This window comes from Panthera tigris, chromosome D1, assembly GCF_018350195.1.
Source record: "Panthera tigris isolate Pti1 chromosome D1, P.tigris_Pti1_mat1.1, whole genome shotgun sequence".
Classification (NCBI taxonomy): domain Eukaryota; kingdom Metazoa; phylum Chordata; class Mammalia; order Carnivora; family Felidae; genus Panthera; species Panthera tigris.
In genome coordinates this window covers 45,827,264-45,850,960 of record NC_056669.1, presented here as the reverse complement: position 1 = coordinate 45,850,960, position 23,697 = coordinate 45,827,264, and the positions used below count along the sequence as shown (strand labels likewise).

Below are 23,697 nucleotides of genomic sequence, written 5' to 3'. Positions count from 1 at the left end.
AAGTGTCTCCTCCCTTCTCTGGGCACCTTTGCTTGACCTTTATCTGCACTTCTTTCATGGACTTACCACTTTCTCCCCTGTGGCAAAATGAATTGTGTCCATACCTGTTCTACTTCACTAGACTCTGAACTCTGTCAACGCAGAGTTCTAGAAAGGAGTCTAGCTTTCCCACAAGGCCTAGCTAATTGTTGGCAATTGGATTAAGAAATTCTTGGGGAGGAAGTCAGAAGAGGGTTACAGAAAAGGGAATTCTCAGGGCTTTCAGGAACAAGGCTATCATTCACTGTGTGCCTGGGTAGCTCCCATCACACCAGCAAGTTCAAAGGAAAAACACAGTGACAAAGATGGCCATTTTAGAACCCATTTATATTGTCAGTGTTACGCTGGGGTTGTTCCAGCCCATACCAGACTCTGAAACTGCATCAGACTGTTTGAACATTCATGGCTTCCTTGGGCCAAGTATAGCTGTCCAGTGTAAAGGAGTCATAATCTGGAGTGTAGACCAGGGATCTTACAAAAGCCTCCTTGTCCTTGGGCTCTGGGTAGTAGGAGGCCAGGTTGTGTTTGTACGCGAAGTCGAGGACCTAGGGAAAAACATAGTGGCTGAGGAACTGGAACCTGAGGAGGAACCTGCCTAAAAGTTGCCTGAAGGTTGCTTGGGAGCCTGTGGAAGGGGAATTCCCCCTGGAGAACCATGAACTGTTGTCCCTGAAGCCACTGGAGCAGAGGGATGGTGAGCTTTCTGCCTAGGTAGAAATAAACACTAGGCCAGGATCAAGAGGCCTCAGACTCATGTCTGCCTCTGCTTCCAACTGCTGGTGGGTGCTGAGCAGTGACATTACCATTGCTGAGCCTCAGTTTCCTCATCTGTAAAGTGTGAGCAATGCGACCTTTCTCTGGAGTGGTGTCCAATACTGGACACCTGATTTCTCCCCTACCCCCTGCTAAATGTGGGCTGAATTGGGACAACAGCCTGGACATTGTTCTCTGCATATTAGATTTTGCTTCAGAAGAGCATGAATCTAAATATCCCCCAAAGGAAGGAAATGGACAGAGCAGAGTTGGGACTATCAGCTGAACTGTTGGTCTCGAGGGCTGATTCTGGATTTTACAATGGACAATGCATGGGGAATAGAGGCTTTTGTGCAATATGTCTTCTGAAATTATTTTGAAAACTTATGGACAATGTAAAATATATATACTAATAAAAATGACAGTATAATAAACTCTAATACAATCATTATCTGTATCAATAATTATCAATGTTGGGGCCAGTCTTTATTGTACCATGTTCTGATTCCCCGAAAACCCATCATCTCTGCAGGGTCTCTAGGATGACATTTTTCCTTGGAATATTCCATGAACCTGATCACCCCATGGCCCAGTCATTCTGAGATAAAGGGGGGGAATGAGCATCTACTCTGGTAAGAAAGGCACTGAGTATGGAGCTTTTTCTTTGTCCTCTTTAATCTTTTTCAAACTCTGGGAGAAAGGAATTACTGGCGTCTTTGGAAAAGAGGGAAACTGAGGCTCAGGAAAATGAAGTAGTTGGTGGAGCTGGGACCCAACAGCCTGAACTCTTTCCATGATACTATAAAAACTGACCTTTCTGTATAAATGGGCACTTATGATTCATTTTTTAAAAATTCCACCCACATTTTGATCCACAAGACTATGGACTTTAATGACCTTTTTGCCTGGTGTTTGAGGGGAAATCCAGGAGCTTTCCCAGAACTGGCCTGAGTGGGTGGTGGGGGTGGGGCTCAAGCTGCAGATAGGAGTTTCTCACCCAGCCTTGGGCTGCCTGCAGTGCAGCCCAAGGAGCTCAGGATGTCTCCATCGCTGCCATCCCCTTAGCTCTCCTAAACTCGCAGAGAGAGGAGGCTGTTGAGCCTCACTAACCACATTTCTGGGGGCAGGATGCTCCTTACTTTGATGGCGATTCTCAGAGACACATCTCGGATGGTGCTGAGTGGTGGGTACAGTCTCCCCTGGGACAAATGCTGCTCAGAGACCTCTTGGGCAATTTGCTGGGGAGAGAACCAAGAGGAATAAGCTGAGTTTCTGCCTTCCCAGAACAAGCCCAACCCATTACCCCAGAGACTTACCTCACCCCACACAGGTGGCCAACCATGGCCATTCCCCACTGTAGTCTCTGCCACCTCATGGCCCACTGGGAGCTTAATGCTTGGGCTTTTAAGCAAGGACACATCCTTTCTGTACTGAGAGACTGGCTGAAGCTTTAAGCAATATGAGACCCTGAATTCTAAAGAAGAATCACTAAGACCAAGGTGAATAAACTTGTGGCTTGTAAAGCAGACTCTGGGATATCCCCTTGGCTGGTCCAGCCTATTGCACAGAGATCCCTGAGACTCTCACTTCCCTAGTTCCATCCTCTCCCACATGCTTAGTAACATCCTGGGTACCCATCTAGGCCATCTTGTCTGTATTCAGAGCTCCTTGAGCTCTCCTCCAGCCCTGAGGAAAGGCTTCTCCTCTGAGTGACACCACCAAGGGGCCTTGGGCTTTATCTGAACGAATATTCTACACACATCATCCTGGGAACAGCACCTCCCACAGAGTCTGTCTCTGAGGCCCAACTCTCCCCTCAAGCCTCATCCTTCAGCCTCAGGCACTGGTGCTCAGCCAGCCTTGCAGAACAGCCTCTGTTATGTGCTGGCTCTGAATCCACTCCCACTCAATCTTCTTGTGTCAGATTTAAATTTGGGAGAAGCCATGGTGCTCTCTGAGAACTATGTCCAAGAATGGATGAGCCAAAGGAGTTGGTCTTGCCTCAGAGTTTGGCTGACATTAGGAAAGAGGGCCTCCTCCTCTTCTGCCTCATTTTCATCCTATGTCTCTTTTCCATTCATTGAGTCAAACATTAACTGAGCTCTGTGAGATGCCAGGCTCTGTGCTAGTTGCTGAGGATCCATGGTGGAGAAGCCCTTTTCCTCCTGTAGTCTGGAGTCAGTGGACAATTAACAAACAGGTACAACAATTTTAACATAGAAGTGAGTGCAAGGAGAAGGGGCATAGAGGCATAGAGGAAGGCAGGGCCTAGTCTGCCATCTTCAGAAAAGCTTACCAGGAGAAGAAACATAAGCTAAGACCTGAAGGACAAAGTATGAATTACCCAAAAAGGGATAGGCAATAGCACATGCAATTTCTTGGAGAGAGGCAGGGAGGGGAGAGCGTGAGTTCTTGACTCTAAATAGAACCTTGACTAGGTTGATGGTAGGGGGGAGGCTAAAGGCTTGAGAAGGAAGGAGGGCTCAGTGATGATACATCTTATATAGAAGCCATGTGAAGGAGTTTGGGCTTTATTCTTTAAGCACTGAGGAGCCATTCGAATGTCTGAAGTGAGAGAGATGGACTGTTCTGGGTTTTGAAGGATTTTCTTGGTGGAGGTATAGAAGATGGGATCAGAGGGAAGCAGGATTTCCATGGCTAGATCTGCATCTGGAAAAGGTATCCTGTAGAGTGAGGCATGGTCACTTCTAAGACACTGGGCACTGGTAACGCTCTGCTGCAGCTTGGGGTAAATCAGCTGGGACCATCCTGGTGCTATTGCTCACAAGCCCAGTGACCTTGTGCAGATAACTTAGACGCTCTGTGCCTCACTTCCCTTGAGTATCACATAGGGATAATCACTATGTTTATTTTACAGAGTGGTCAAGGTGAAATATGTAAATCTCCTAAAAGTTATATTAGTTTTTTTTTTTCCATACGGAAACCAGATTCAACTTCAATTGTCTTAACTTAAAAGCACCCCTTTCAGAAATAGAACTTGCCAGTCCTTTGAAGGCCAGACTGTCAGCTCCTAGAAGGGAGTGATTTTGTCCTGCTTGTAGCAAGAGACTAATACATGCATTGAGGAGAGGTTCCTGTGTAATTGATGGACACTGTTCATGAAATGATGGAGCTGAATGGTCCCACAGCACTAGGAGGTGGGCGTGCAGATGTCTCTTGGGGTAACATAGGAAGGCTCTAGCAATCACGTTTCTGCACAACAGGGGGATCTGCTTTCATGCTAACTCCAAGCAGGAAGTGACTCTTCCATCCCATGGGGGTTTCAAATAGCTCTACCCACGGCCATGGCACACCACCACCAATGACAAAGCAACAAGAAGAAATACCAGAATACTCACACAAGATGGTCAGACAGCCATGTCCTGAAGCCACAGCTAGTGTGCATATGGCTTGGGGGCTATTGTGCTTGCAGGTCTATACTACTTGCATGTCCTTGTGGAGCCAGTGCTCAAAGACCAGGATGTAGTAAGAAGGAACCTAGAGCATGAGACAGTTCCTTGTGGGGCCCATAGAAGTGGAGCTAGATAGGGCTGCATGGAAGCCATTCCCATGTCTTGCTGGGTTCGGGGCTCTCATCAGTGCCATGGTGATGGGGAAATGCAAACATGTCAGAAATCACAGCAGAACCTTTGGTGCTCAGTGGGGATAAATAGATTGAGTATTTGTTTAGGGTTTTAATTAGTTTAACCTCCCAAAACAGACATTTCTATGCCTTGGTTTCCTCAGAGTGAGGATAATTGTGAAGTGCCTGGCATTAGTAAACATTTGGTAAATGTAAGCCACTATAGCTGTTATTACTAATCGCCATTATTAGGAATGTGTGCTGTCATTCTTAATATATTCTTTCATTGCTTTCATCATGTCCAGTAAAGAATCATTTTGGGAGAGTTCCTAGTTAGAAACCTGGAGCAGGAGCACACCCATATCTGTGCTTAATATCCAAGAACTCAGATCCAGACTTGCAACCTATCCCTTAATAAGCCCCTAATGGGGCTTATTCTGCAACAAGTTACCCTAGTAACATGGTCAAGATCAGTGTATGGAAGAATCCAATACCTGTCATGGTCCATGAGCCTAGTTTCAGATGGTTTTGGTGGCATCTTCTCTGTTCTAGGCAAGTATATGGCAGTGCTGTGAGGCAAGGAGCAGATTGAGGTATGTCCCCTCACTACCAGTGCTTCCTGCCAATGCCTCCTCCCATTGACTATTCCTTATTCCCCCTTAAAAATTGCGTGTTTGAGAGAAGTTTAAGCCTCAAGGTGATGTTGAGAGAAGCTTGAGGTTCAAGCATTTTGAGGATCCACTGCTAGGGTGAGGGGCAGATGGGTAGAAGAGATGAGAGAAGGATTCTTTGGGAGCCCAGTGTAGGACCTGGTATAGATTACAGGCCCTGTTGGGAGCATGCAAGGGAGGAGGGACAGCGATACCTCTGCCGTCAGGAGGAAGATCTCATCTGGGATGTGCCGGATCCCCCCAGCAATGACTCCCAGAGCCACTCCAGGGAACACATAGGCATTGTTTCCTTGCCCAGGAATGAAGGTCCTGCCATCTTCCAGAGTCACGCTCTTAAAGGGACTTCCACTGGCAAAGATCCCTCGGCCCTGGAGGCAGGAAGAAAACCAGAGATGGAACCTGGAGACTGGTTTCAGGCAGTAATGGTGGCCTAGTTATTTTTCCCAGATGTTGAGCCCGTCTTCATCCTCTCCCACAGGCTCAGCGTTGTGCTGAGCACATTACAGGTGCTGAGAGCACACTTGTTCATTTGACCAGAAAGCTTAGCTCCCACTGAGTTACCTGACAGCCAAGAAATCACTGAAAGGTGAAGGTTTTTAACCTGTCACCTCCCGACAGGGCTATCCCAGGACATGACAGGTGTGCAAGTGACCTAGAGTCTACAAATGCCTCAGGTTCTGGTCAAAACTCTACATTACTAGAGGAACCTTGAGCAGTATAACAGGATGGTAAGAGCCTGGGTTTTGGAGCCAGACCTGGGTTTGAGGGCCAGCTCTACTCCTTATTAGCTCGGTGACCTTGGGCAAGTTATTTCATCCTTCTGAACCTCATTTTGCTCATCAGTGATGTGGGGATTTTTTTTCACCCTCACAGGGTTACTCATAATTATTGTTACTGTGTCCTCTCAGCCTGGGGAAGGAAGGATTCCCCGCTGACCTCAGTGACCCGGTAGCACTTCTCAGCCGTGCACTCGGCCTTGCTGGTGGGGTTGCTCAGGGCAAAGATGATAGGGCGCTCGTGGAAGGAGGCCATGTCCCTCAGAATCTGCTCCGTGAAGGCTCCTGCGATGGCAGCAACACCTACAGGGAAAAGGGGGGGGGGTAGTAGGGATGCCTACTCTTTATAAACAACCCATTCCTCTCCTGGTGGTAGTGGTGGTGGTAGGGAGCCAGGTGCAACATGAAAGACTTAGGAGTCTTGGAGATAGCGTCTGCCATAGGAATGAAGGGAGCCAAAGAGAAAAGGGTCTTCTTGCTCAAGCTGGGTAAGACCTCCAGTTAATCCCTAAGGGAACACTTGTCCACTTCAGGTCCCTGCCTGGTTAAGATGTACCTGTGAAGGCATTCCTGGGCATTGTCCTTTAGAGTGGGCTGCTCTCCCAGGCCAGGAAGAGGTGCCAGGGTCCCCTCTTTAGGGGAGCAGCACTCATTTGCTCCCAGACCAGCCCTGTGCTTTTCCACTGCACTGGATAATTCTGCATCACTAAGCCCCAACTTGGTGCCTTGGTTCTATGATTTTTGTACAGTAGTCACTCAATAAAAGATTGTGGCACTGAAGCAGACATGGGATAGGGGAGAGAGCTGTGTTTCTATTGATCACTTAGGCCTCCTTGCTGAGCCTCAGTTTCCACCTGCAAGTCAAGAGGGTTAGCTGGGCTGAACAGTGGGTCTCCTGCCTCCTCCTACCTATGATAGCTGTGGGCTTTACCAGCCTCACCACCTCCTCCAGGGAGTTCACTTCAGGATGGTCCTGGGCAAACATCTCCTTCTCATGGTTCAGGTGGCTCCTCCCCTGCAGGGAAAGGAAAACACAATGTGGCTTGGCATTGAGAACTGCCGGGCAGGACATGGATGCATCTGGAGATCCCGAGAGCATTCCCTGTAGAGCCCTGTGCTTTGGTCTGAGCTATCAGAAGCCTGGTGGCTTATCCTCTTGAGCAGATCTCCTGGTAAAACCTAAGGTGGAACCTGAGGATTTTAATGTGTGTTTGTGTTACCATGTGGGGTGGTGTGTGAGGTTTCTTTAATCCAAGCCACATGTGGAGAATCCATAAAACCTTTCTTTGTGCTGCTAGGGTCATGGCTCTGGGGCCAGGACAGCAAGGCTCTCGTGAAATGTCTGAGACTGACCAGGACCCTTGGCCCCAAGGTGTCCAGCACTCACAGGGGCTGTTGAGTGATGGGGGGCCTGTGCTCCCGCCAAGGTCAGGGAGCTAATGTGAATGTATTTTACAAGGGCCATTAACCTCCCCAGGAACAATAATAAGCTAAGTTCCAGAGAAGGCTTGCCAAGGTTGGCTGTTCCCAACAAGCTCAGGATTCCTTCCATTTGTTCAAATAGCAATCAGTGGGTGACAGTATGGTAAATAGCACAAAGGTTTCTGATGACTCCTTTGGGTCAGCTGGCCTCCTGAGAATCAGAGTGAAGACACCAGCTTTGAGGGATATTTGAGTAGAGGTGAGCTCCATGGGATGAACAAAATAATGCTGGAAGGTGGCAAGAGGGAAGTGTGGCAATCTCTGGCAGCTTTTACCTGTGCCTGCACTATGCTCTGGAATGACCTGGGGTGAGAGGACGAATTCCTTCTAGTGGTAATTGGGCTCTATATGAGACAAGGGAAGGTCAGTTTCTTCTTGAAGGTCTCTACTGTTCTTGGTTGATAGCCCCATGGCTTCCCCTCATCCTATCTCCGTCATCTTATTATTTTTTTTTAATTTTTAAGAGAGAGACACTGTTAGTAGGGGAGTGGGGCAGAGGAAGAGCAAGAGATAATCTTAAGCAGGCTCCACACTCAGTGCAGAGCCTGATGTGGGGCTCTATCCCACTACTCTGGGATCATGAGCTGAGCCGAAATCAAGTTGGATGCTCAACCAACTGAGCCACCCAGGTGCCCCATCTGTCATCTTTTTAAAAAATCTTTCACTGATATTCTATGTTAGTGAAATTTGGGGCATTAAAACATGGAGAGCTCAGTGAAGTCCTAAAGGAGGAGGCCATCCAATTGTGTCCCTCACCACATTCCAGTCAGAAGCTGGACTGTTTCTCTCTCATTCATTCTTTGGCCCACACCTCAAACATAATTATGTACTCATTACATGCCAGGCATTGGTATAAAGACTATATAGATTAGGGGCTAGAGAGACAATTAAAAGAGCAGCTGCCCTACAGTGTGGCAAGTGCAATGTATGGAGGCTATATGAGCATAAATGTAGGAAATGAATTGATACCTAGATGTTCAGGGAAAGCAACTTGGAGGAGGTAACAGAAGACAAGGAGGAAACAGATGGGGTTAATGGTTGAGAGTGGGTATGTGGAAAAAGAGAAGGGCATTTCAAGCAGAGGAACAAAATATGCAAGGATGTGGGAGAGACAGCATGTTACTTCTGGAAAACTATGATTTACTGTGGCTGGAGGTTAGTGCAAGGCAAGAAGTGGTGGGAGATAAAGCTGGAAGAGACATACATATACAAACTTGCTCACATATTGAGAGCTTTTGGAAGAGCTACTTTGGGGTGTGTTTCTTGCTTTGGAGATTAGAACCTTGTCCTCCTGTTTGCCTTCTATTTTGTTTGAGTACTTTGCCCCTTGGAGACCTCTTATAGTCCAGTTCCGATAGCTGTAGGTGTCAAGAAGCCTCTAGGTTTCCAGACTGACAGTACCTTGACAATGAGTCCCTTGGAGTCCACCATCCAGATCTTCCTTGTGGCCTCTGCCTTGGGTACACCTTCTTTCTCTAGAGCCATGACAAGGAGGTGGGCAATGCCCATGGCTGCCTGGGAGGGAACATCCATACGGTAGATGTTCAGATACAAGGCAAATGGCTGCTCACCATTTACCAGATGCTTTACCAAGATTCTCTCTTCTCCATACCTTTCCCCCCACTCCTAGGAGGCTTGGTTAAGTCCTTGAGACACCCAAATGTTGGTGTCCAGGCAGCTGCAATTATCACAATATACCTGTGTTGCTTCCTCTTCTCAGCACCCCTGAACATCTCCCTTTCTTCATGCTTCTCCACCCATCCTTATTCTCCTGATGTCACCTACCTCACCTGCGCCTTGGAAAACAAACACATGATTGGAGAGCTTGTTCTTGGTGATTCGCAGAGCAGCCAGGATCCCCGCTACAGCGACAGAGGCTGTGCCTGTAACAGAGGGCACTGAGATCAATCTCTGGTCATTGGCTCCCAACCCCTAAGAGAAGACCCTTGGCAGAGTTTCCCACACCTAGAATGTGTAGCCAAAGAAGCAACTTTCCTTAGCCCTTAGAGAAGCCTGTAAGCATGCAGGTTTGGAGCAAAGATATGTCCTCTTTTGTAGAAAAATGTCCTTTTGAGAAAGAGCTCCTGGATTGTTACTAGACTCTGGGAGAGAAGATCAGATAGTCAGGTATTGCTACCACCATCATTCATAAATGAAATGACAAGGACAAACATAACAGAGGCCAAAAAGAAGCATGAACCTCATAGAATAATTTGTTGACAGTATAAATGGATTAAAAAAAAACAAATTAAAAATGAAACTACAAAGTAGCCATGAGCCATTAAGTGACTATGTGATCTGAGCTATCTTATCAACGAAGTCCTAAGGCTGGGTGTGCCCAGTAGCATAACATCATCAAATGGCTTGAGCCCATCTGAAAGGTACAAATAAGTTGCATGAGCAGGTGGCTCAGACTCATTTGACACCTACTTCTGCTGCATGACGTCCTCTCCTTCAGTGCACACCTAGGGCCTCATATGATCAAGGAGAAAAAAGCTTGGGCTTGGTTTACAGATCATTCTTAATGATATGCTGGAATCAATGAGAAATTTATGTTGCAGCTTCACAGCCCCAATGAAAAGTAGTCCTAAAGGGTAACAGTGAGGAAAATATTCCTAATGCACATGACTTCAAGTTATAAATTTGGTTGTCCATTTTGGTCCAAGAGATGGCTAGACCTATATTGATTCATTGGCAGTTGCTAATGGTTTAGCTGATGGTCAGGGACTTAGAATAAAATAAACAGTAAGGTTGGTGATGAGGAAGCCTAGGATAGGGGTGTGTGGATGGACATCTTGGGAAAGGTATAGAGTGTGAACAAAGTTGTGCCACACATGAAAATTGAGCAAAGGGCATAATGAAATAGGTTCTCTCTACCAGGTGGACAAAATGGCATGTCATGTATATGTTAGTCAGTGTCCTTCTTCTGCCAGTTAGGGTTTGCTCAATGAGTTTATGTACCAAGTAGCCATGGTGGCAAGGACAGAGGCTATGCATGGACTTCCTCTCATCAAGGTTGACCTGCTACTGCTGAATGACTAACCTGTCAATGGCAGATGCCAACATTAAGCTCCTGGTATGACACCATTCCCTGGGAAGAACATCTATCTGGCAGTGGAATGGTTACTTTGGACTCTTTCCATTATAGACAAGAAAGACATTTATCCTCAATGGACTAAAAATATATTTTGGCTATAGATTTGCTTTCCCTACATGTAATACTCTACCAGTGCCATAATCTGTGGATGTTTGGAATCTGTGGATAGCCTATTCACCATTGATATATTCCAGACAAAAGGCTTCTGATCAGGAATTCATTTCACAGTAATAGAAATGCACCAATAGGCTTATGCCCATGGAATTCAGTGGTCTTAACATGTACTCTACCACCTAGGAGCAGCTGGCCTAATAGATCAGTAGAATGGTCTACTTAAGACTTAGTCAAGGTAACACCCTATGAAGATGGTGAAATTCTATTTTACAGGATGCAATTTGACTTAGCACATGCTACACTGTGTTCTTTCTTCCATGGCCAGAATATTTGGGTCTGGAAAGCAAAGGGTTGAAGTGGAAGTGGCTCCTTTCACCATTTCACCTGATAACTCACTTGTACACATTCTTCCATTTTGTGCTCTCTGGATTGGAGGTATTTGGTTCCCAAGAAACAAATGCCTGTATTAGAGTTCACAGCATGGTTCTACCAAATTGAGGGGTGAGAGTGCCACCTGGCCATTTGGTACTTTTTTCTTTCTTATTTATTTTATTTTATTTTTTGCCATGAAACCAATGGGCAAAGAAAGAGAGGGTGTGGTTATTCATCCTGATAACTGAGGGGAAACTGAGGATAGGGAGGACTAGATCTGAGCCCAGGGGATCCTCTGGGGTGTGTCTTAGTACTTCCAGGCTCAACAGTAGATATTAGTGAATACTACTGCAACAAAACAGGGGCAGGACCACTTAGTATTCACACCATTCAGATATAAAAGGTTTGGGTCATCCCACTAAAGAACCCTGGCCAGCTGAAGTCCTGTCTGAGGACAAGAAAGCATGGAATGGGATGTTGAGGGAGAAATGTATAAACATCAATTATGGCCTCACGACTGGTTACAGAAACAAGGAATACAGCAGCCATGCAGCACCCTACGGATGCTGAGTAGCTACAAGGATCGACTGTGCCAATTACTGGGTATAACTGTTTCTTAGTTTCAAACCCACTCTTTACTCTGCTTTGTCTGCAGACCAGCTTTGCCAGCTTTGTCAACTGGCTTTATGCTGGGCTCTGCCAGTGAGGGGCACCAGAGGGTGACTGAAAGGCTGGGTTAGGGGGAAGGAAGAACGCTTTTTGCAGCATCATCCCCGCCTTGTGAGATTGCCCGGATAAAATGTAGGATACTTAAATTTAGATTTTTGATAAACAACAAATAACTTTTTTTTAATGTAAGCATTCCCATCCAATATTAGCATAAGTATTCTAAAAAATTATTCATTATTATCAAAATTCATTATTTATCTGAAATTCAAATTTAAGTAGGCATGCTGCATTTTGACCTTGCTAAATCTGGAAACCCCACAGCCTTGGTTTTCCCCTTCCACAGCAATAGATTGTTCCTGAAGCAGTGGATGAATCCAGTTTGCAGTCTGTCCATTAGTTGCAGAAGCAGACTCCTAATGCACCCCTCAGAGACAACAATGCTAGCCGGCTGCCACCTGGTCTTCCCTTTGTTCCCTGAGGAGTAGGTCCTTAATGCTTTTCATTTTTAAATACATGATCAGTAGGTTGATTTTTTTTTTTTATTTTTAAAAAAAATTTTTTTACATTTATTTATTTTTAAGAAACAGAGTGAGACAAAGCGTGAGCGGGGGAGGGGCAGAGAGAGAAGGAGACACAGAATCTGAAGCAGGCTCCAGGCTCTGAGCAAGCGGTCAGCACAGAGCCTGATGTGGGGCTCAAACCCACGAACTGTGAGACTGTGACCTGAGCCGAAGTCGGACGCTCAACCGACTGAGCCACCCAGGCGCCCCTCAGTAGGTTGATTTTAAATACATAATAATACATAATACATTTTTAAATACATAATCAGCAATTCTTTGTATTTTCTCTCTTAAAGCAACTGGTGTAGACCCTTACTGACAGAGAGTTCACAACACAGTAATCACATGGGGAATGGGAATCCTCCATGATAGTCAAAGAAAAGAAAGTTACAGTGGGACTATCTGTGGAATGTTAAAGTTGCACAAATCAAAGAAACTGATGTCCAAGGCTGGTGAGGGAGTAGTGAAAAGTAAAAAATTCCAGCATAAATTGTATTTTACAATGCTTTGAGCTTTTTTTGGAAAACAATTTCCCAATATAGACCAAAGGCATAAAATGCTTGTGCCCTTTACCCTCATACTTCTACTTCTGGTAATCTATGTATGGAAAAATCCAAAACGCATGTCCTAGGATCTTTATGACAGTGTTATTTTTAATACAGAACGACTGGAAATAACTTAAACATCTAACAAAGGAGTAACTATTAAGAGTGTGGACACTCAGAATATATTGCAGCCATTAAAAATTATTATGAAGATGATGTGGCAACACAGAAGAGGCTATTAAGTGAGTAACTAACATCAGATAATTGTTCTAAGTGCTTTAGATGTCTAACTGTAAAGACATTTATTTGTTTAATCCTAACTACTATCATCCTCATTTTACAGCCCAGGAAAATGAAATATAGAGTAGTTTTCTGACTTGTCCAAGATCATATAACAAAGTGAGGATTTGAACCCAGGGAACCAGCAGGCTCTAGGCCTTGTGCTTTTTTTTTTTTTTTTTTTAAAGTTTATTTTATTCATTTTGAGAGAGAAAAAGAGCAGAGGAGGGGCAGAGAGAGAATCCTAAGTAGGCTCCACACTGTCAGCACATAAGCCTGACATGGGGCTCAAACTCATGAATGTGAGATCATGACCTGAGCCAAAATCAAGAGTTGGATGCTTAACCTACTGAGACACCTAGGTGCCCCTAGGTCTTATACTCTTAACCACTAAACTGCGTTTCACTGAGTTAGTTGGAAGGAAGAGAAACTTAAAAGGTTGTTCTGTGTAACGAAAAACACAGAATCTGGAAGGAACAACAATATACTAAAGGTTGCAGGGTGGGAATATGAGTGAATTTCCTGTTTTCTCTTTCCAGTTTTCTAAGGGATTAGTACTTTGGTAGCTCTGGGGAAGGGCCTTATCCCAGAATGTGGGTTGGATTTGTGTCTGGCTTAGAGGCCATGTATTGGGCAAAGACAGGGGGCACAGCAAACAGTTGGAGCCTAACAAGTGCACATTCATCGTTGTGGACCTCAGAAGGTAGGACCTGAGGTAGGAACAAGAAGGTGGGGTACAGGCTCCAGCCTGCACACAGGAATGGCCTGGGTGGGGGGGGACTGCTAAAGTGTAACAGGGTCCTACAGCCAGGGCTGAGGACTACTGGGGGCTTTCCTAACATCCTTTGGAGGGTCCCCAAGAGCTCATTGTGCATGTACTGAGGCTTACCAGGTGACAGGCACCATGCTAGGCACTACAAAAGATGAATCAAACACGGTCCCTGCCCCCAGGGACTCCCTGTTCACCAAGGCTTGGGCACAAATAACTGTAACATAATCAGCAGTTAGAGGTCACTCTTTAGGGTTAATTGCATTCAGTTATTTATGAAGCATAGTTATAGTTAAGTATACTGTTGGCATCAACCTACCTTTGCAGCTTCATGCCTCCCCACATACTCTGTGTCCCAGGCGCACTACTGATCATTCCCTGACTGGTCACGTCTTTTTACACTTCTATGTTTTGCCCATGCTGTTTACCAGCTTAGAACCTTCTGGGTTGTTATTTCTTCCTTAAGACTCAGCTCAAATGATCTCCTCTGCCAGATATCCTCTGCTTTTCCCAGCCAGGCATCCTGAACCTCTCCTTCTTTTCCCAGATCTACTTTTTATCTAACCTGAATAAAGCTGGGCTATGTCATGGCCAGGCTCAGCACTGTACTGCATCCAAAAGGAACACCAAACTGATAGCCAAGAAAGCATCAAAAAGCAATTTAATTACTGAAATCATTTACATAGGTAGTGAGAATTGCATGGTATGGTGCTCCTCTAAATTCCTAAATACCTTGGTCTCTTATTTTCTTGAAGTCCACTTATTGTGTCAGCTAGTCCCCATTTCTCTTTCTGGAAACAACTCCACCCATCCTACTCTCTGGCCCCCAAGAGCTGTTTTCATTTTAGTTCTACTGAGTCAGAGCCTGTATTTCAAAAGGTCTTCAGATGACTTATATGGCCATTTAAGTCTGCGATGCACTGAACTAGACGACTTCTCTAGCTGAAGTACTAGTTTCCTTCCACTGGATAGAGAGGGAGTCTTCTGCTCATCTGATTCTATTTTGGGACATCTGCCTCCGGCAAGGAGATGTGCAAAACATGTGCCACCAGATGGCGCCAAAGATATTCCATCAGAGAAGACACCGTGCTTGATGGCTCTTTACCTTCTCCGATGCCAGGGATCTATTGTGGTTAGAACCTGCAAGCTGAATATCTGGGCTTACCTGCAGAAATCCAGTGCTGGATGAGGACTGGAGAGCATGACCTACCCCAAGCACACAGGTGAGGAAACTGGGACCCCTTTCAGTCAATCAGTTGGAAGCAGAGCAGGGATACCTGCAGTGCTGCTTCCACCCCTTTGTGGCCCATGAAGCTCAGCCAGCCTCTCCTGAGTCTGGACTTGTAGGCAGCAGGTGGGGCATTATGAGCTCTCCTTGAGGGAGAACTGAGGGGTGGTGGAGGTAGAAAGAAGTGAATTAGGCAGTGGATGTCAATGGCTCTGGCAGGGGTGGAGAACACAAAACAATGGGAAATCTGATAGGAAAGAAGGGAACATTTCGATGAGAGGAGAGAAAGGCAACTGACATTTATTGATCCCTCTCACTGTGACCTTGACTCTGTGCTATGTATGTGCTTACCTGCATTTGCTCATTTAATCTTCACAAAATAACTACCAAACAAGTACTATGAGCTCTGTTTTCTCCCCATCTCAGAAGTGGAAAGTGAGGTTCAAAGGGAACAGCAACAGTCAGAAGAGAACTTCTGAATCCTCTTACCACCAAGTCTGTAAACCCTTTTCTTCCATATCCATTTGCTTTGTGTTTCCTCCCGTTACCACTAATGAACTGTCCCTGCTCCTAGCTAAAGCCACCCTCAGGTGTGTGTCAGGTCCCATTATTTTTGCCTGCTCTCCTTTGTAATTTTCTCTCCTTTTTTCTGCATCAATTTCTCCTCTACCAGATCACTGCCATCAGCACACAAACATGTCATCAAGCTCCCATCTTTAAAAAGGCTTCCTCTTGACTCTCTATAGTCCTACCCTAGTTCTTATTTGGAAGAGCTGTGTATACTTATTGCCTCTGTTTCCTTTTTTTCTCAGTCTCCCTGAAACCCAGTCAAGTCAAGCAACTGTCCCCACCTCTTGACAAGGTCACCTGTGCCACCACCTTGCCGCATTCAGTTGTCAGTCCTTAGTCACTTCTTCCTTGACCTCTCAGCAGCACTGGATACTACTGCTTATTTTCCCTTGGGAAACTCCTTCTGCACTTGGCTCCTGGAGCCCCACACTCATCGGCTACCTCGCTGGCTACTTCTTCATGCTCTCCTTTCTGGAACCTTCCTCTGAGGCAAGTTACCCTGTGAAGTGGCAAGTTACCCTGATTATAGACCGGAACTCAAGAGGAAGAACAGCAGTTCTTGAGCCCCATATTATAAAGTTGGCCAAATACAGTTATCTCCATCATTAACTTTCATTTGGGGCAGCTCTTGGGTAACGTGTTAGGGAATTAAAAGTGGAGAGGAAGGAAGCTGTTTAGCTTTCTGAAGGTAACCACCTGAAGAAACCCAGGGGTGCAGAGATGTTGTTGAACATGGCTTGTGCCCATAAATGCCACGGAACACCTAAAGTGTGACTGGCTGTTTCCCATTCACAATGAAAGAAAAACAAGTTTTCCTCTTTAGAGGGAGCTTCCATAATTACACTTCCTGCAAACTGAGGATCAGAGGTTGTCCATTCAGGAAATGCACAAAAGGATGAGCTGAAAATGTAATTTCTATTCTGTTTTTAATAGTCACATTTGACGAAGTGATAGGGAACTTCCATGGTGAACAACAGATTACTGGAGAAAAGGGAAAGAATTAGCCATTTTGTAGGTGAGGTGAGACTGCTGTCCCAGACAGGGAGAAGGGCAGGGAGTTAGACTTGGTCAGGGTCTGCTCAAAGTGGCTTTGGAGGCCTAGGGCCCTGGGGGACTGGGTTTTGTCCACTGCAAGGCCAGGCCTGCTTCCAGGATCTGCATAATTACCTTCCCAAAGCAGCTGGCTACCGTCACTCACTTGTTCATTAGTGTGTCTGGGGGCCTGTTTCTGGGCCTTCACTGCACCTGGCCTTGCAGATATAAGGATAAATAGAACAGTCTGTCTGTAGGTAGTTAACAGCTTATATGTTCAGAAAAATTCAAGTTCCCTTAATGATACCAAGCAAAGGCCTTCTAAACAACTTCAGTCCTATTTCTGTGTCATGAGGAGAATTTTCTGAAACTGCTGGACCCTCTAGAAGGCAGTTCCTGGCCCATGCAGAAGATGGGTTAGATCTATTCAGACACACTCTGGGAGGAACCAGAAAGAGTAATTACCAGCTTTTTGCTTCCCTGGGCTTTTACCTGATGCAGCAGGCTAATGGGAGGTCACAGAGGAGCCAGGATCAGATGTAAGAGACCCATGGGAATCTCAGGGCTAGAGACGGCCCTGTAAGTGAAGAGCAGGCACAGAACACAGGGCTTCATGAAAAGGAAGGCTGTGGAGAGAGAAGGTTGAAAAGGCCAGGGGAGGCCTCACTGTGAGGGAAAGAGAACAGAAAGGCCAGGAAGTACTGTTCCATGTGTGTGGCTGTGGTGTAGGAAAGAGGGCAGCAGACCCCCAAGAGCCGGAAATAACTCCTGGTGTCTGGTAAACAGGACAGATCAGCTGGACAAAGTCTTCAGAGCTTGGCCACTCCTTCCCATCTGCCCCTTTGGTATCATGACAAACTTAGCTCTGGGGAACTTAGAAGCGTTCTGCAAAGTGGGTGACGCCTGAGCTCTGGAGAAAGGTGGGATCAGCCAGACACCAGTGGGATAAGCTTGGCCCTAGGTGTGGTACCTTGGAGGAGGTGAAGCCTGAGACTTTAAGGCCACACAGAAGTCAGCCAAGAGCAGAAGAGAATTCTAGGCAAAGGGATCAGCACATTCAAAATCACAGAGTTGGCAGAAAATTCATAGAACCCTGAGGAGTTCAATGGGTTGGAAGAATAGGGTATATGTGGAAGGTGGATAAACGTCCTGCCTCCTTCTCAGGCTTGCCCAGATCTGTGCTCACACCCATCTCTTTCCTCACCTCCACCAAAGCGCCTCTATCCTGGGTATCAACCCTTCTTCCCTCCCTCTCATACTTATGTGCCAGGAGCATACTATGCACCAGAGGTATTTGTACTAGGTACCAGAACTAAGTACTGTTACGTGCCTGTCCCTGCCTATACATGACTCCTGTCCTTATAATGACCTGGTGCCATAAACTGGGGTAATTCTGGTGTAAAGTCGGTGTAAAGTCCAGCCAACTAGAATAGATGCTGGCCTTTTAAAACCATCTTGGTCATTCTGTACATACTGACGATTATCATTTCGGGCTGTTAATACTATGATGTCCATTTTGCAGATAAAGAAGGCTGTGAGGATTTAAGTCAAGTGGCCAAAGCCAAAGGGAGAAAAATGGGGATTCAGACCTAGGCTTGTCTCAATACAAGGTCTGACTATTAAGCACTCAGACTCACGAATTAAAATTTGAAAGTGTGAGGGGGTGATGATGGCCTGACATGCCACAGGGCACCCTGACAGGCCATCTGGCCCCAGGTATGTGGTAGGACTCAGGAGTAGTACAGGTCCAGGGCAGGCCGGTGGGGTAGGAGGATGCTGTGGACTGGACACGCCAGCTAGACTTTCACACCCGAGCCACACTGTGTGAGGAGCTAGCAGTGGGGGCCGGAGGTCCATGGTCACTAGGCCAGCAGCATCCTGGATCTGGCTTCTGTGGAAGAAGGCAGCTGGCCTGTCCTCCAGCATGATCATTCCTATTGCTGTCCCCCTTCCAGTTCCCTCCTCCCCTAAGAGCAGGGAGGCTTCTCTGGCCCCAGTTGAAACAAGTCACCTGAGCCTCTGTGTTTTCCAAAGTCTCCCGAAAAGACTGCCAGCAGTATGTCAGCACACGAGCAGCCCTGCTCACCGAGGACCAGCCTGGGGCGGCTGAGGCTCTCTGTGAGCCAGCTGGGGTGGGCACAGAGGAGACCGTCAGCAGTCCTGGGGAGCGCTTCACCCTTCCAGCACTGGGTTTCCAGAGGCCCCACCGTGTAGTCAGCCCTGTGGGGTGAGTCCCAGGTGTGTGGTACAGCCGGACTGGCTGGGAGACAGTTCAAATTATGTGCTGGAGCTCCTGCTCAGCTCCAGGCATGGCCCTGCCCTCTTGGAGCTGTCTGCTGTGATCCTCAAGCCCTCAGTCCCACCTTCCTTGTTCCACCAAGGATGTGATGCTGGGCCGGTATTCGGAGCCGGCAGCATGGCCCCAGTGTCATTTTCATGTGGCAGACTGGCTCTAGCCCCTCCCATATGTGGGGTTTCAGGTAGATTCCAATGACGAGTCCTGCTGGGGTGCGTTGGGTCTGTTCCCAGCAACCACATATAACTTGTTTTTGGGGTCTGTTTGTCATGGTCATCCCTCCCTTCTGCCCTCCCTCCCTCTCAACCCTTTTCAATTCTGCATATGGTGTTCCTTTTTCTATTTTTGAGCATGGCTATATAGTTTTATGTTTCATTTCTCTTAACTTTGTATTTGGAGTTAAAGATTAAGCATGAGCTTCATCTTCCATGTTTCCCCCTGAGTCCTGGAATTGCTCACCAATGTCCTAATTGCCCACTTAGCACTGAGAACACACATCATAGGCTTCTGGTCCTGGACTCATCAGTAACCAGCTGATGGTGTGGTCAAGCCCCTTCCCCTCTCTGGATCTCCTCTTTGGTCTGTAAACCAGGGGAGTTGGAGGAGGGGATGGGAAAGATGGGAGCAGCAGGCTTCTGGAGACTAGTGATATCCCCACTTATGTGGGATCTGGAATTTAATCCTTAGCAAGAAGACTCGTTGCACCGCCTCACCCACACAGGGGAATAGGCAGCCTGATGTCATGGAGAGAGAGTGGAGAACTGTGAGTCAGAAACAACTAGGTTCTAGTCCCACTTTGTGTCTGTCTGGCTATGTGACCTGGAGCAAAAGTTAACGCTTGAACTCCAGTTTCCTTACCAGTGACAGGGGACAGCAATGTCTGCCCTCCCCGAGGGGGTGGGGGGCTGTTGCCAGGAAGTTACGAGGCAGTATGGATTAAAAAATAGCTCACACCTAAAGTTCTCTGTGCATGCAAAATATTATTTGGCACAGCTTGGGCTCCCTGGGAAGCACATTCTGAGACATGTAGAGTGTTCAGGATGTTACCAAGAAGTGCCCTTGGGATTGGCACCTATGGAAGCGAGAGGGAAAGGGGTGGGGCAGGGGGAAAGCAGGAGGGAGCAGAGGAGAAGCTGGGCTGTGATGCAGTCCCCAAAGCCTCAGCCAACCCTGTGGGGGAGCTCTGGAGTTCAATGTCCCCTCAGACTTGTCCTGCATTGGGCCAAAATGGTTGGGCTTTTATATTCCCTCATCACGGGGTGAGGGCATCCCTGGCAGGGCAGGACCGTGGGCGAGGCAGCTCTGGAGCTGGGACTCTGCCCGAGGCAGCTGACAGCCCTGCCAGTAGTTGGGCATCAAGTCTTTTCTCGAAGGAAGATCTGGGTGGTGTGCCTCCACCCCCACCTCTTTACTGTTATTACTTACATGCTCCTACCTAACAGTCAGCCTGTCCTATCAAAGACTTGATATTATAGGGCTCCTGACATTATGATACTATTCGCTAGCTCTCATCACACATTTCAGATGCATGATTTTAGTTTTTAATTGCTGAGAAAAGAATGGGAAAGTCCTCTGCTGTCTGCTGTGGGACCCAGAAAACTATTCCATCCAGCTTTGCCTGGGAGCGAAATAGACTCTGCTGGGACTGGCTATAAACAGGAAATCAAAACCAATGAATTTAACAATGAATTGACTAAATTAAAAATGCTACATGTGTACACACGACGATGTAAATCCATCTGAATGTGAGCACATGTGGGGGGCACTACTGTGTAAGTACATGTATGATGACCTGGACAAGAGAGGCTGCAGGGGCAGGTGTCCAAGGTAGACATGCCCACGGGAATTGGCGGGTATGCTTATGAGAATGTCAATTTGTGTGTGTAGACTTCATTCATTCATTCACTCTCCAAATACTTATGAAGCATCTAGAATGTGCCAGGCACTGTGCTGGGAACTGGGGAATGAGAATAGATGACATAGTTTCTGCCTCTGGAAGCTTATTGTCTCCTGGGGAGACAGACAACTCCACGTGGACATTTGGGGTACAGTGTGGTAAGAGAACTGACAGGCGAGCACAGGTGACTGTGGGAGCACCTGGTGGGCACCTGAATCAGACTGGGGGAGCAAAGGCTGCTGTGAGTCCTTCCCTGGGACAGGAGACCCTTAAGCTGAGTCTTGAAAGGTACATATGAGTGACTAAGGGGCAGAACTTTCACACGCAGAGAGAACTGACAAGGAAAGGGGTTAGAGGAGTAAACATAACAGTGGGTCAGAGGACAGAGAGATTGGTGGGGGTGGAGTGGGGCCCATAGAGGCAGATCCTCGAGGCCTGATACTTGCAGTGGGGCAGTGTGAACTTGCTCATGAAGAGGGGGTTGACGGCCATAGTTTCATCTTAGAGGTGCTTTCTGGCAGCAGCGGGGGGTAGTGGAGGCAGGTGGATTGCAGGGTCCAGATGTGTCCCCATGTTTATGAGGATGTACACACATGACTGTGTGTGTGTGTGTGTGTGTGTGTACATCTGGAGTCTGTACCAGGTGTGCCGCCCACATGGACTTGTTTTCCACTCCCACCTTCTGGTCTTGGCAGCCCAGTGGGCTCAGGGGGATGGCTGTCCTGCCTCTGACTCATGAGTGAGTGCCATGACGGGGGGAGCCGGTCAGGGGCTAGCCAGCAGGTGTTTCCTTGAGGGCTGTGGCCACACCCCTGTCCGCGGGGCTGACAGTGAGGTGACCAGCAGGAGGGCAGGGAGGGAATGCTTCCTGCCACCAACGATTGCTCTTGGACTGTGCTGCCCTGTCTGTGCAGAGTGCCCACTTCTCTGGGTAATACTGGGCTATCCCAGGCCCATACATCTAGGGTGACAGACTGGTGACAGGCTGGGGGGTTGCCATATGTCAGCTCTCCCTTACTGGGTCTCCCCTCTCTGGCTACCCACTCTTCAAGTGCTGAACTCATATATTTTGATCTTAATTATCTAAAAATATGCTAAACTGTGCTATCCTGCCTCTTAAAAAATGTATGCCCAATCCAAAAACACACCCCATTCATCACATTTCTTTAGCTCTTAATGTGGGCCACAGGAAAGGAAGAAAGATTTGGTTCTGTAATAGTGTATGGTCTAGGAACAGTACGATGAGTGATTATGTACTTAGAATTTAGGGTCCAGATTTCAACTCTATACTTACTTTCTGCATAAACTACTTACTCTCTGTGCCTCAGTTTCTTCATTCTTAAAACAGAGATAATAAGATCACATAGGATTAAATGTGTAGAGTGCTTAGAACAGTGTCTGATGTATAATACATGTTCAGCTCTAAACCTTACTTATTATTATCTGGGTTTGAACCCTCTTAGGTTTAACCCTAACTCATTTGATGAGAAGTTGTGACCTCTTTGGGTCTCATCTGCAAAATGAAAGGTTGGCCAATCTTTTACTCCCAAGGAAGGACCAACACCTGTCCCTCACCAACTTGTTCTTGTCCTGACATGCATCTTTGGTTTTAAAACATTCTGCTTGCCAAACTCCCTCTATTAGATGCTAACTACATGTCATCAGTGTTTCTGTTGACTTTTACAAAACATTAGGAATAGCTCCCAGTGCTCTTACTGAGAATGCCTGGATCAGGAGAGATGATATATGAGGGACCCCCCCCCACCCAACCCTTCCCTTCCAGTTTCACATACTGGCATCTCCACAGCAAGAAGCAAGTGCCTTCAGATACTTCTGGTCCATAGAACAGGTAACCAAGTTGATCCTGAACTAGAAAATGCTTCCCATTGGCTTTTGGAGCACCCTGGGGCCCTGGCATCAATGCCTTTCACAGTTATCATTCTGAGTAACACACATTCTAGCCAAGTTAAGAGAAGGGACTGTCCTGATTCTGACAGAGCTGCACCTAATATTTGGAAAATCCAAGAGCGAGCTATTGGGGCTGGGGAAGGACATTTTTAGGGTAATTGATGCTTTGGTCCGATGAATCCTCTGTGCTAGTGCTTTTCATATATTAGCTCTTTAAATTTTCATAATAATCTCCCAAGGCAGTTATTATCATCCACATTGACTAGATGATAAGACTACAGCTCAGAGATATGATTAGCCCAAGTTCAACCAGCTGGAAAATGACAGCACTGTTTAGTATTTCTTTCATGTATTAAATCGCATAATTCTTACTTTCCTTTGAAGCAGTAATGACATCCATTTTATAGATGAGGAAACTGAGGCTTAGCAAAGTTAAGGGACTTTTTCAAAGTCACAGAACTAAATTTAGCCAAGTGGGAGTTGAATCCAACATTAATGCTCTTTCTTCCACAGCTGCTGGCAGCAAACTAGCTAGGAGGTGCCCCCACTTGGGCATCTAGGGGAAATCTGTGAGAAGGCATGAGTCCTTGGTAGCTTTGTCAGGTGGGGTGGAAACTTACCTTGGATGTCATCATTGAACATGCAATACTTGTTGCGGTATTTGTTGAGCAGGCGGAAGGCATTGGCATTGGCAAAGTCTTCAAACTGGATGAGACAATTTATTCCAAACCTGTGAAAAGGGAAAGGAAAGAACTCATGATTGTCTCCCCAAGGCCAGTCCCTGGCAGATCCCAACCTGCCCTGGGAGTGGGGAGGCACAGGACAGATGGTGGGGGGTGACATGGCTCATTCAGTGGGGTTTTTGCCACTTGGATGGCTCCTGGACTCCCTGGCTGTGCTTTCCCCATTATGAATGAGGATGGGGAAGGGAGAGAGTAGGAACACCAGGCTTGGTGGGTCAGCTGAGCCTATATTTTTGTCTCTAATGTAGGCTGGTGGCTACCATGAGTTATGGATGGCAGACCCTGAGGGGTGATGGAAAGACTGAGATGGGGCT

At 46.7% G+C, this 23,697-nt stretch overlaps 1 protein-coding gene across 3 annotated transcripts in view; it reads right to left on the bottom strand.

Annotated features, from left to right (window-relative positions):
* Positions 1 to 349: 349 nt before the first annotated feature.
* ME3 (malic enzyme 3) overlaps positions 350 to 23,697 on the bottom strand; it is a 184,034-nt gene continuing 160,686 nt past the window's right edge. For all 3 annotated transcript variants that reach the window (XM_042959698.1, XM_042959699.1, XM_042959700.1), the window contains 8 exons: positions 23,261 to 23,370; positions 9,090 to 9,187; positions 8,706 to 8,819; positions 6,732 to 6,837; positions 5,983 to 6,125; positions 5,241 to 5,414; positions 1,932 to 2,030; positions 350 to 584 (listed from right to left, as the gene is read on the bottom strand). In XM_042959698.1, coding sequence (XP_042815632.1) covers positions 423 to 584; positions 1,932 to 2,030; positions 5,241 to 5,414; positions 5,983 to 6,125; positions 6,732 to 6,837; positions 8,706 to 8,819; positions 9,090 to 9,187; positions 23,261 to 23,370 — 1,006 coding nt within the window. In that variant the 3' untranslated portion in view covers positions 350 to 422. The remainder of the gene's footprint in view (positions 585 to 1,931; positions 2,031 to 5,240; positions 5,415 to 5,982; positions 6,126 to 6,731; positions 6,838 to 8,705; positions 8,820 to 9,089; positions 9,188 to 23,260; positions 23,371 to 23,697) is intronic.